Source organism: Charadrius vociferus, unplaced genomic scaffold (genome assembly GCF_000708025.1).
Source record: "Charadrius vociferus isolate BGI_N301 unplaced genomic scaffold, ASM70802v2 scaffold70, whole genome shotgun sequence".
NCBI lineage: Eukaryota > Metazoa > Chordata > Aves > Charadriiformes > Charadriidae > Charadrius > Charadrius vociferus.
This window is the reverse complement of record NW_009646851.1, coordinates 3,411,916-3,425,869: the sequence shown is the minus strand read 5'-3', so window position 1 is coordinate 3,425,869 and position 13,954 is coordinate 3,411,916. Positions and strand designations below refer to the sequence as shown.

The window sequence follows — 13,954 nt, the reverse complement described above, 5'->3', positions numbered from 1 at the left end:
CACCGGCGGTGTGGTTCGTGTGTAGCGTGTCGTGGTGGGGAAAAACGAGCAAAAACAGCGGCGCGGTCTGATGTACGGACGCATGGCGTGAGAGCTTTCCGAGCCAGCCAGAAATCGGGGAAAAGCTTTCGTCGGTGTTAACGGGTCTGTGGGTCCATCAGCCTTAAAAAAAAAAATAAAAAAAAAAAAGTGGTAAAAACTTAAGAATTTAAGTTAGTCCCTAAGGTGGTAATTTTATGTTCTTGTAAGTATTTCCTTACAGTCTCCACCAAAAAAAAAATAAAATCAAATAATAGATGCTTTATCTGTTGAAGACAAATCCAATTAATGTTTGAGTTTTTCCTAATTTTACTTAGATTTATTATCTAGCAGCGACCACATACCCATCGGCTTAGTCAGAGGTACACAGAAGCTCAACAGTGGTTCAGCTTGTATATTCAAGAGTCTTTTATTCCCAAAAGGTTGCAAACTTACATTGCTTATACAGTTTTAATTATCTTCAACCAATACAGTTGTAGGAGGATATGGACAAGGTAACTGGTGGCAAGCTGTCCCAGCTTTAAGGAGCTCTGAACATATGCAACTGCTCTTAGGACCAGTTTAGCATTCTTCAGTCTCTTCTGATGGAGGACTTGCTGCCCCAGAACAGGAATCGAGGAACTCTTCTGTCCTGCTTTGAAGTCCTTGTCTTCCAGTGTAGACCCTGCTTATTTCTGACAATTCATATGTCCACAGCATGCAGTTGAATTGAGATTTATGCCTTGAGCTTTATTCATCCATTCACCCACTCAGAATTTAAAAGAAGGCCAGGTCACACCAAGTGGCACTTTTAAAAATAATTTTTCGTAGTTGTTCTAAATACTTTCATTAGTGAATTCTTGCATTTAAACCATGAGTATGATGTGGGGTTTTAGGGAGTAGTGACTTTAAATAAGAAATGAAACAAAATGTGTCCACAGTTTAAATTTTCACGATTTTATTTGTGTAATCTAATTGATGGGGAGCTATTGTTTTAAGAACTACTAGAAATCTCAAAACAAAGAAAACTACTGCTGCACATAAGCACAAGAACAGCTTTTGGTGATAAAATTCCTACTAAAATAATTTAAGACTGCAGTTGTAATTAAACAGGCTGAAAAGTAACAAGCTATATGTGACTAAGTTCTGTGATCGATCATTTTAAGGTACGTGACTTCCAAATTAAGAGTTCTGGCTTCATCTGTGATGGCTGTTCCACTGTGTCTCCTATGCTTCTGTGTTACAGAACTACTGCTAACATCTGTGCAGCAACTCCAGCATTAGTAATGTGGGGCATAAACAGCTCTCAGAGCTCCAGCTGCTGTTTTTCCAGCACCGTGTCCAACTGTGTTGGTAGCCATGATGGTATGGTAGAGGCTGTAGTGGCAGTGCTCCTCTCTACCTTCCTCCCACTGCCCTCTACGGAAGGCTCTGTAGTAAACCTACAAACCAGCTAAGTACAGTTTGTGTTTGTGGGATGACTAGGATGACTGACTAAATGAACACAGTTTTGTTCCTGCTATGGGGTAAACCTGTTTGGTAAACCTCTTGTATGGCCTGGGCTGTAACTCTGAATGACCTGTTAAGATGCATTGACGCATAAATCTGTCATTGTTAGATTCACAGTGCAAGCAAACTCTAATGTAGTTTTGTCATCCAATACAAAGAAGACCACATCACAGCACGGCCACCAGGCTAAAATGAGGTTTCTAAGTCTGCTGAGTCCATGTCTTCACTCTTTGAAGCTTTTCAGATGTAACCAGGGGAGAAAGAGAGAACCTGAAGGCAGTGAAAGCAGAAACTCGTGAGGCAAGCCAGTGAAGACTAATGAAGGTCTAGCTGTATCTAGATTACCATCTGAAAGTCATGTGCATAGCAAAGAGTGGGACTGGGAAAAGTATCTTGAGTACCGGCAGGTATTGCTTCACAGTTTATGACCAGCAGCAGAAAACCTGTATTATTAAATTCTCACCCGCTTCTTCCCTTTTGCTGTCCTTCTGATGTAGTTCTTCAGACGTTTGTAGCATAATTCTAAACGGGGCAAGAGGGCATACTAAGACAGCTTCACTGCAGGCAACCAGTGAAATTATATCCTGGAAAGAAAAGAGACAACAGAATTCAAAGTCTGTGCAGACTTTTGACCATTGAAAGATACCTTGACGTTAATGGTGTTTGAACACGTAGGCGATTGGGTATTAATGATGGTTAGGACTGTGTTGATAGCATATGATTGGAAAAAGTACTTGCTGTTTTAAGCCCTTACCCGGAAGAGAATCCCAAACTTTTTTTAGCATGCTAACAGTTTGGACAGATTTTTTTGTATCTGGAAGAGTATTTCAAATTTTCCTTCTAGATGTAGCCATTCCTTCATAAGTGAAAGGAGGACAACTGAGCATGCTTTAAGGTAGTGTACAGCTGTTCTTGAAAGACGGTAATGTCAACACTGCTCCAAGTTTATGGGGCTTTTGGTGCCACAAGGGTATGTCCAGAATGTATTTCCTTTATCATAGCTGTTGTGGAAAGTCTACCTTTTTGTCCTAATAACTATGATAGATACAGCCGTGAAAGTTTAGGGGGATGTTTTCAACAGCACTTAACACTGACTTTCATGGAGGTATATAAGTCAGAGTATTTCCTCCTGGAGTGAAATGCTTGGAGGACCAAGTAGCAGGTATCTGTTACATGATAGGTTGGGAGTTTCACAAGCAAAACCAAACGCCTTTGTCAGCAAAGCTGAATTGGACACGAAAAGAAATATGGCTGCAGAGGAAACATTGTTACCGCTGTTTCCCCTCAGCAGCAGTGCCGCATGCTGAGGGGAAAACACAGAATTTCTTCCTTTGTTCCTGCCTTATCAATAAGATTTTAGTTGTAGGAGGATGCAGTTACCGCTGTCTGTGATCTTCATCTCTGCTGTCACTAGCAGAAGCTAAGAGAGGAGGGACAGGATGTTTGTGGCAGAGGAGGAAAGAAAGCAGGTCCCTGCAGGTGAAAGAAGAGAACTTGCAGAAGAGTAGAACGGTGACCAGCAAATGGCAGAGGATCTAGAGAGGCAAGAAGAGTTTTTAGAGAAGAATATAAAGTCCAATATGTTGAGGAGAAAATCCCTATTTCTCATTCATTACAAAATATGTTACAAAGTGAACCTACTACCTGTGCTCAGATAGTTAAACAAACAAACCTGTGTTTAAAAGGACAGAGTTTGCAAAGTTGGAGTATTCAAATGTTGGAGTATTAAACTTAGCTGAATTTAATGAAAATTAAAATTGCCTAGGCAATCTTAGTCATCTTGGTGCCTATGAATTATGATATCAATTAGAAATATTTAGTTATCAGATCGTTATTGTTCTCAAGATGAACAGTACTCAGAAGAGGGAATGTTTTGTTAGAGCAGCAAAGTGATAGTGTTTGTTTCACTTTTGCATGAGGCTGATCTGCCTTAATTGCTGGTCAGCAAACTGTAACTGTTCCTTTTTGACATTTTTTGCAGTGCTTAGTATGAATCACAGCTGAGTTTTATGTAAAAGTTAATTTGTTTTCACAGCATTTCTATGAGCTAAGGCAAAGTATTGGCATTATCCTTATTCTAAGGATAGGGAATAAAGCACATAAAAAAAATCCATTAACTTTGAATGCTGGGTTTGAAAGTTACTTTGTTGCTTTCAAAATATTTAACATCATTCAGTGGTGCACAGCACAAATACTCTTATGTTTTGCAGCATTACACGAAGCGGGTTCTGAGCAGAAGGAAAAAACGGGGAACATACTGTCAGAGGTAGGTGGTCACACAGAATCACAGAATCTCAGAGTTGGAAGGGACCTCTAGAGATCATCTAGTCCCACTCCCCTGCTAAAGCAGGATTGCCTGGAGCACATTACTCAGGACTGCATCCGGGCGGGTTTTGAAAATCTCCAGAGAAGGGGACTCCACACCCTCCCTGGGCAGCCTGTTCCCGTGCTCTGTCACCCGAACCGTAAAGAAGTTTTTTTGTGTTGGAACGGAACTTCCTATGTTCCAACTTGTGCCCATTGCCCCTTGTCCTGTCACTGGGAACCACCGAGAAGAGCCTGGCTCCATCCTCCTTCAGCCCACCCTTTAGATATTTGGTCCTTCAGGTTGTGGTTTTAGTTACGCTTCCAGCAGTATTGCCTTCTTTCTTCCACAAACTATACCCGTGTCTCTTCAACTGGACAATGAAACTGCTGGTTCTGCAGAAATACAACCCAGACAACACCAAACCAGACCCAAAACAATTATCTTCCTCTTTAGGTCTGTTTTTTCAGTCAGTTCTATTCCCCAGTCATGTTCATTCCACTGATACAAGAAAGAAGACAAATAGCTGTGCCACCACAAAGAGAGGGAGGAAAGACTGGGAGAATGAGCAGCAGGGAAGAGTGATGCCTTTCACTCACAGCGCTGCTGAAGACAAAGTACCATGAATTCATATCACAAACTCCAGGTACACTACAGCTAGCAGGAACCTCTTTCCCACTTGCAGGAAAATCCAGTTTGACAACAAATGAGTCAGGTGTCCTTAAAGCAGCCTTCTCTATTTCCAAGCAGCCATACATCAATTCCCAGAGATCCATAGTAATTCTCTGAATGCAACAGTGGGCTCATGGAAACTGTAACCACAGTGTATTGTAAAATATACAAACAGAATGAGGTTTGTCAAGCAACTTTGATTTTTGACATGAAGTCTTTGTGTTTGATATCCCAGTCCTGATTATAGGCTTTTAAGACCATGTAGAGAATACTGCATGTCCTATCCCAGGTTTCTAAAAGAAACCTTTAGAATGAGGTGAACATACATTAGCTACCTAGTATTAAAAAATGTTTGGATGACTAGGACACGGGGAAAGTAAGCAGTTGAGAAGAAGTTATTGTAATGGAAAATGTCAGGCAGTAAGTTCAGATAGCACAACTGGCTTAATCTGGTATTAAAAATGTTTGTTGAAAATGCAGTCCTGCCAAAAGGGCTAGAAATTAGATAAGAGAGAGGTTAATCAGATTCATTTTTCTTCTTTTTACTCTTCTGCTTACAATTTTCTTTTAAGCTGTACTGGCTTCAGCTGCAGCCTTTACATAACGATAGCTGCATCTGTTTGTAAAGTAATCAATTTGCTGGTCATAAGTTTCACCTATGTGCTCTCAACAATAAACACTTAAAAAATAAACTGTCTTCATCAATCCAGTTTTTAAGTAGACCCAAAAGAGTCACTAAGTAACAACTCCGTAAGCCCCAAATCATGCTTTCACACCAAAATTTGTGTATGCTATGTTTTGAAAGGATTATTTTTCTTTACGGAATACTATAAAATGTTCTGGGTTCTTTATTTATAGCCATCGTGCAGAGAAAATGAAGCTGGTGATCAATGTTTTCTGCGTTTGTCAGATTGAATTGTAAAGCACAAATACATTATTTACAACAGGTTTTGAGGAAGGGATTCAAAGCAGTATCTTAAATTAACATTTAATGACAGCTTACTCTGCATCGTAAACTAGGGCCTGTGGGAGGAAGGAAGGGATCTCAGTACTGTAGTCTTCTGGAAAATTCTAGCTAACACCACTTCTGAGTATTTGGGGTTTGAATTTATTTCGAATTTCAGTTCAGCCATTAGGAATTTAAATTTTCATCTGCATTTTTATGGCTAAATCCAAAGTGTGATTTAAACTCAGAAAGTGTTCCAAAATGCAGAACAAGTGAGGGATCAGTTTTTGAGACCTGGCTGTTTCTGTTCAGAAAAAGCATGCAGGATGTTAAGGTGAAAAAGAGAAAAGAATGAAATAAACCAAGATAAATACCACATTACCAGTCTTCTGCCTGAGACCACTGGTGAGGTCCTAGAAAGAGGCTGTAGACACTAGAGGTCGCAATTAAAAGCAAAAAATAAAAGTCTGTGAAGGTTGCTATCTTCAGGTGTGGTCAGAGGGATGCAAAAAGTGGTTTGTAATGGGAATGGCAGAGGAGTAGGTGGATAGCTGTAGCAGTGCGTGAAATCTCTGGGGCCTGTATTTTTGTTTTGGAAGTATTTAGCTGCTGGCAGAAGTTGATGTGCACTGGGGTGAATTTAACAGTGGGAGGGTGCAGGGCGCAAAAGGGGTGGAAAGTACTATGGAATCAGCAGTGATGAAGGAGGTGATCTGGAGCTGTAGAAAAATAAGGAAACTCAGGAAAAATGAACAAGAGGGGAGCTATAAACAGTGTTTGGAAAGGAAAAGGGTGCCACGTGAAAGGAAAGAAAAATATTGCTGTGAACTAAGAAATCTCTTTGTAAACAGTGTTTAGTAAAGGCAGGTTTGGAAAGCAATTTTGACAGTGTGTAGGAAAGACAGAGAACAGACAGAAAATGAGGAGCAGGAATTCAAAAGCTGAGCACCACCAGGTGAACTGAGAATGATGAGAGAATGTAAGATGCTCAGTTGAGGCCAGAGAACCAGCAGCAGTGATGTGGAATGGAAGGACTTTAGGGTAAAGAATCTGAACTGATGGTTTATAGAAGGGCTACAGTGGTAGAAGAGATGCAGCAGTAAGTTAACGTAGATAAGAGAAACCCCATTTTGGAAAGGCTTTGGAAAAAAGACAGGAAAGAAGCCTTTAGAGAATGTGGCAGCAGAAACAAAGTGCAAGAGAAAGAGGATGGTATCAGGGAGTGCAAATAAGGCTTTTAAGATTGCCTGGATTATTATCACTGATTGCTTATTGCCTCCTGAGCTAAAATGAACAAGAGAAAATCATGCCTTTAAACTCCAAAGCATGCTTTTGAGCTTAGTAGCTTCATTCAAATCTTGTTATGGATGCTGAAACTAGGAGGAAACTGGCAGCACTGCCGGGTTAAATGGCTATACCCTTGCACTATCCCCTCCTTTGCACAAGCATGCAGGTGTGTGCAACCAGACAACAAGCCCCAAGCTCAACACTGATTTGGATTTAAAGCAAAGGAAGGAATGGTTAATTTTCATTTGGATCCATCTTCCCAGTTTAGTTTAGTGTGGGATCACACAAATACTCTTGAGCTGTCAAGGGCATGTCTAGTCCTTTCAGCAGTGTTTCCATGAACTGGAGCCTCCAGTGGTCACCTCCCCTTGAGAGCCAAAAGCCATTGCCTGTGCTCAGCACACCAGGGAGGGAGAGGGGGAGCCGAGGGTGCCGGTCCTCTAAAATGCACTTCCTCAGCAGATTGAGCCAGTCTCAGTGCTTCTGCAGTCCCCTATGTGCTTCTTCAGTGTTTTCCCACTCCTCCTTTAGCAATTGTTTGAGCCCCAGAGAGTCGACATGATTGAAAATTGCTAACTTTCCCTCCTTTTCATCCTCTCCTTCAGATTCTTTGTTTTTTTGACAGAGACATTAACAGCATGAGGTAATACAAGAGGACTAGCAACATGCAGCTAGGAAGGGGTAGAGCCATGTTAATGCTTAACTTAGGTTGATGTAATTTCTGGGACTGGGCATTTACAGTGTAATTCCATGAGGATGAAGAAGGATGATATGCACCAGGTTCTTTCTATATTATCTTCCTCCATTGCCATTCCAGGTTTCAGACATCCAGTGCCGTTCTTCCTCACCTTGTCTAACATTCTAAAGCATCAGGAAACAGCACCCTTGAAAGAGCAAACACTTCTACTATTTCTGTTTGAAGGAGTCCTGTCTGAGGATTTCTTCTGGAGGTAGCAGGGATGAGAGCTGTTAAAGCCATCACATTTGTTCAGTTGCGTGTGAGACCGCAGCGAGTCCCCTGTGAGGACTGTAATTCAGTCTAAGTAGAATTCCATTAGCTTAAAAGCGATCTGCTCCCCATTGTTTGGCCAGGAGTGCTCTGAATGCATATAATACTTTGTTGTTATTAATGCATTATTAAACCATTCATTGCACTTAATTCAAAGAGCCTGGACATGGGAGACTGCAATAATCTGATCTTTATTCTGGGTAATACACTGGAAAACTGCATGTGTGTCTGCTGCAAAGTTTGAAGTAATTTAGTGAAACAATGGTCTCTAATAACTGTATAAATTGTTCTCAGCTGTACTGTTACAAATTGGAAATATAGCTCCTTTAGAAATTACACAGGTCTTACAGTGGAGCAGTAAGAAAAGGAGTCCCATGCTTTGAAAGCAGGAAGATAAGAGCTACGTACGAATATACTTAACATTAATTTGCACATGATAGACTTGATTCCTAGCTGTGGTAGCTCAAAGGAAATTCAAATTCCAAGGCTCACTTTTTACAAACCTGTTTTACTCCAAATATAAGCAACAGCATCCATCATATTACTTTAAGTTATATTGCCTGTTGTGGTGCTAAAAGAGATTCAGAGTACAATTGCACATTGACCACTTTACTTAAATGGATAGTGTGTTTTAAAAAATACTGTTCCCACTGTACTTGACCCGTGATGTTTGCATTAAGGAATGAGAATTCTCAAGTGGCAAGTCAAAGGGATTTCTGGTAATTTTCACCCCAGGAGCTTCTGAAGCTGTGGGCCTCTGCCAGTGTTAAATTTGTAGCTAGCAGGAACACGGTTTGACTTAAATGCAGTTGTCTTGTTTCATTTTTTTTAGGTCAGAATAACTGAGAGAATCTAGAAGGAGGAGGCACATTCACCAAATATGGAAGAGGATACCAAACCTCTCTTAGTTCCTGTGGGAGGCGATGAAAGCAATTATGGAATAATGAATATACAGTTTAATCCAGAAGATTTTAAGTGCAAAAGGTATGAGGAAGGCTGAACCTACAGCATGATATAGCAATGAGTTGTTTAATCTTTGCTTTTAAGCAACAGAATCCTACAAAGACAGAAGACTAACATTTGGAAACCAGAATCTGAGTACAAACAGTTCCTACTTTGTCTCTATATCATATTATTTCCAAGCACCAGGTGAACAGATGTTCATATTGTGTTTTGTTTATAAGATTTTTCTATTGACATCACTTCAGAGGGAGTTCTCCAGTAAGAACTTGGCATGTGGCTTTTAAAGTGCTCTTCAAACACTGAATGTCATGTGTGTATACCGAAGCATGATGGGTTTTATTTAGCATAACAAACTGAAATGTTGAGAGGAGGAAAGAAAGCCTGCCAGATGGTGTAGATAAATGGCTGTCAGTATATGTAAATGGCTCTGTATGCATTCTGCAGGTGATGCTGGAAAAACACATTATTTGCTAGTACTGAGAGAATTGAGCGACCTTTATTGCCTTTAAGAAAAAAACTGAAATATTTTTTGAGATCGAGCAAATATGAAAAATTCGGCAGCCCAGCCTGCGAAAATAATGCATATCGAACTAAGTGGTTATTTTGCATGTTTTCTTAAGAGTTTAACAGCTCTGTTCCCCAAAGGAGGTGGGAGTAGGAGACTTCCTCTGCTGGTGCAGTTAAGATTTCTGTGAGTTGGTTCTGGAACCAAAACTGAGGTCGGAGTGGGAACTGAGTTTCTTATGGTAGCTGGCGGCACCAGCTCTGCTGTTTTAGATGAAAGAATAGCCCCGTGCTACCTCTTGGACCCTGTTTATGGCTCTTTGGGTTTTTTTGCCCTTTGCATCCAGTGTCGTATTTCAGTATAGCAGTTTTGCTGAAGGAACTGAAGATGGCACTGTTGTATACGAAATCCTTTTGGTGGAGCCCACTTCAGGGGAAGGGGGAAAAAAAAAAAAGGGAGTTCTTGATTATAGTGTTTTGCTGCTGTCCGAGGCTGCAGCTTTGGAAAGCTGTGAGAGCCTGCTTGCACGTTAGCCAGTGGCTAAACAATCTCTTTTTTTCTCTGCAAGCAAAGGAAGGAGGGATAAGGGTCTGAATGAGCCCAGGGGACAAACGGAGCACGGGTGTAAGAGCATACAGAATTGTGTATAAAAAGATCAGGAAACAGTAGAGTACTTTCAGGTGGGAAAAGGAAATGTGCAAAAAGAATTCTTGCTTTATCTTCTTTCTGAGGAGTGTCTGAGGCCCTCCTGGCATAAGACAACTGCTAATTTATATGGCTTTTGGGAGCCCCTTGTGTCAGAGGAAGTATGTGTTGTGTTTGAGGAGCAATGGGTTTCAGGTGGTGTGGTTATGCAGGAGCAAAGAGAGAAGTTTACGCCTTTGTGATACATCAAAATGCCAAGATCCACTTTTCAAAAGTGACAGTAGGTATTGTTTCCTCATTGTGTGGTTTTGTTTGTTTTTTTTTTTAATGATTTCTTAGGTTTGGAAGCCCAGCTTCATAAAAGGTCATAACACGTAGCAATTTTTCTCTTCCCAAAAAGCAGAAGCGTGTACTTGGATTGTATTCCAACCTCCAGCTTTGCAGGTCCATTCACTTTGTCCTTATTGCTCCTCCCTTGAGTTCATTCTGCCATTTTCTGCAACCTAGTCTTTTGCCGTCCAAGCACACAGAGGCACAAAGATGAAAGGCATGAGCCCTGGGATTTCAGGAAGTCCTGGAACTTGTAGTGCGGCAAAACAAGGCTGAACTCCATCTCTAAGTATTAGAAGAGGTGGTGCAATCTTTAGAAGAAGGAATGAGGGAGAAGGGGCCATCAAGGTCTGTGTCAGGTGTGGTCGGTGCAGTGCGGTGGTTTGAAGAGGCTCTTCATGAGAACTTTAGGGAGTAGCAGCTCCTGGGAGATAGGTTTATTAAAGTACCAAACAGTGCAAGTGCAATAGTACCTGATTTGCTCTGCTTAGTTTGCGCCTTTTTTTAACTTGCTATCCAGAAACCTGATTAGCCGTTGGTGGGTGGTCATTTTGCTTTGATTGAGATAGCTCTTGAAGTGTTTTGTCTGATTTGCTTGTTATCAGTGTTTGTCTTTCTTAGTGGCATTCTCTTCTTTTGTTTGAGTTGTTTGGGATTTACATAGTTATTTGGTTGTCTTAACGGCTTTCAGGATTTGGGATTTTTGAAAGGCATGCTTTTCAGCGTTTACATAAGAACAATAAGCTAATTGTTTTTTAGAGTTGTAAATTATTTTGTCTATTATTCTTTTGCTAATTTGGGGGAAATATAAAGCCACTTTTAATCGTCTTAAAGAGGATGTTATTGTTCTTCACAATGACACGAATTCCTCATACCGTGTTAGGTGTGTTTTGCCCATTTTGTAGGTCCCTGTAAAAACTAGAATGTCGTTGCTGCGATGGTTTATTGATGATTACTGTATGCAAGAGAGGGAGTTTCTTTTTTTTCTTCTGACTGCCCTTTAAATCTGTCTATTGTCAACTGCAGTTTTCTTCAGGAATACTCGAACCTTCAGAGAAACAAATGATGTTTTGTGTTAGTTGTTTTGCATGTGAAAAAACTTGACAGTGCCCCCTGCTAAAGGGAGATCAAGCCTTCTTCCTTTTTCTATTCTTCTTGAAGCCCCGTAGTGTTCTCACACAATGTAGGGAGAGGTCAGTAGGTGAAATTAAACAGTTATAAATGAAACAGTGTCTGTAGATGGCAGTCAGAGAAGCCTTTTTAATGCAGAAGTGGTTGGTTCCCTTTTATTTTCAAAGTTCTTCTAACTTGCAAAAAGGTAGACAATGGTCGGGACCAACCTGTGCACAACTACAGTTTCTGCATTCATTGTGCTTTTACCCCTCCACGCCCATGTGGTCTTTTTACTGCATTGCCTGCTTTTCCTTTTTCTGTGTTGCTACTATTTTTACTAATTTCTATTATTACTACTTCCTAACTGGGAAGAATTAGAACCTTCTTAATTAAGAACCTTCGTACTACTTTGTAAGAGAAGAGTAGAATAGCTTTGCCTATGACACAGAAGAGGGAACAGTGCTTGAAATGTGCTACGGTAAAGCTTGTGGTTCTTTATTTGTTAAAATGTGTATCCTATGAGCAACAGAGGTGACTTAGGATTGTGCTCTGAAAGGTTATTTTGGTTCTGCATCCAGCATTTTATGATACTTGTGTGGTCGTGCTGTAAGTATTATAATGACAATGGGGAAAATGCAGAAGAAGTTTAAGTAAAATGTATTGCCAAGAGAATGAAGATCGTATAGGATAAACTGTAAGCATACTGTTTACAATGCTTATGTAAATTCAGACCAGCTTAGAAAGTAAAAATCAAGTTAGTCATGGAATTCTTTGGAACAGGTTTCCTTAACAGAAGTGCGCTGACATCTGGTCCTATCCAGATAGGCAGCTCCCAATTATGAAATAGCAACCTGTGAGTATGGTATTCTTATTCTTACTTTTTCTCCTTCCTTTAATTTCTATGATAGTGAATCAGGTTTACTCCTTAGTTTCTCCTGTGCCATATACAGCATTGCTATAATATTTTGGTGACTCAGTAAAATAAATTTTACTAGGTTTATTTCTGTGAAATAATTTTATCACATCCCTGAAAAGCAACTGATTGATGTTGAGGTTTCAAAGAAATCTGTGCAATAAGCTAAAGTTGCTCCTTGTGGTCATTTTGGAGGAGAGGAACTAAACTGTTAAGCGTCCTGTAAAGAGCATTTTTTTCGTATTTATTTAAATATGACAAGTTTGTCTAATGTGAAGTCATGAATACCATCACGTAGAGCCAAAACACACACTGACATAAAAAAAATTGTATTATATTGTAACAGCTCAGTACTCAAAGCACTATTTTGATCAGATGTACAGAACCGGTTGCTTGCTATTTAAAATTATTTCAGCAAAGGTACTTGGAAAACAGTATTGTTTAGTTTAAAGCTTCTTGAGATAGGTACTCGCCATTCTGCTTCATTGCTCTGCAAGATATAGTACATTGCTGAAAATATCCAGAAAAAAGATTTAGCACATTTGTGGATGCTAGCAGTTGCAAGATTGCATGTAGTTTGCCAAACAAATTTTCCTATTGTGCTGTTCCCCCTAACCCTCCAAATCCAACACTTGAACTTTGCCTAGCACAGTAATTGGAAACAACTTAGCCCATGAACATCTCTCTTTGTTTTCTTTGCTTGCAAAAATTACTACCCAAGTTTGTAACGTGAGGAAGTTTGGACAGAAGCCCTCTTCGCTGTCTTCCTGAACCAGCACTAGAATTCTTACTAACTGTTCTTTTGTGTGATTGCAAAATAACTAGCAGATGAGTGTACCTGCAGGTTTTCTGGGAATGGTTTCTGACGTACATGTGCGGAGTGCAGTGTATGGGAGGTGTGGACCTCCTGCATGAGATCCTGCATCTTGTCTGTACACATTGTGCTGTGGAAAACAGCTGTGTTTTATACTGATGTGTTTGCCTTGGTGAAAAGAGCATTGTTTTTCAGGCTAGCTATTGAAATATAAATTGCAATTGTGTTTTTTTAGTATGGGTATGATACATTCATTGGACACCATAGTCTATCTCAATGCATGGAAATTGTCTGCACTGTTTTGCATTAATAGTCACACCCTCCAGTCATGTAACCTCTCCCCTTCCCCCAGATCACATTGTCCCACATCCTTTTCATAATCATTTTGCCACATGAGAGATATAATGTGATTGCCTGTATAAATCAGGAAGTTTTCTAGAAATCTGTTGCAGCTGCTGATGCTTACGTGTACAGAGCGCATGTTTGCTACATTTAAGGTCCCTAAAGAGAGTTTTCCAATATATATCCTACCTGCTTTGGGCTTTGAAAATCTCAGTCTTTGATAGCTTCTCAGACTTCTGTCTGAATATGCCCAACAGCCAGCCTTTGATTTGGGTGTATCTGGGGGCTGGGGAATGACCTTGGTCCTAGACAGAGTGCTACCCTGTCCTGGTGGAGATCAGGGAGGAAGGTTGCATCCCAGCCTGCCCACATAGCTTCCAAGTCAGGCTGATGTTTTCAAAGAGATCTCTAACCACCATAAAACCGATGGGTGGACAGGCTGGTTTAGCATAGTCACTTGCTCAGTAAGACTAGAGGTGCAGTGATACCCTGAGAAAAAGAAAATTAATTGCTGCTTTAGATCATTTTCATTCTCAACAGATGCGCACCAGAAGGGATCAAGAGGGGAAGTAGCCCAAGGACT

The 13,954-nt window shown here is 40.4% G+C and overlaps 1 protein-coding gene across 1 annotated transcript in view; it reads left to right on the top strand.

Annotated features, from left to right (window-relative positions):
- The first annotated feature begins 8,580 nt into the window (after nt 1-8,580).
- SLC38A9 (solute carrier family 38, member 9) overlaps nt 8,581-13,954 on the top strand; it is a 39,040-nt gene continuing 33,666 nt past the window's right edge. The window contains exon 1 of the mRNA XM_009894201.1: nt 8,581-8,730. Within this exon, the coding sequence (XP_009892503.1) occupies nt 8,627-8,730 (104 nt within the window). The 5' untranslated portion in view covers nt 8,581-8,626. The remainder of the gene's footprint in view (nt 8,731-13,954) is intronic.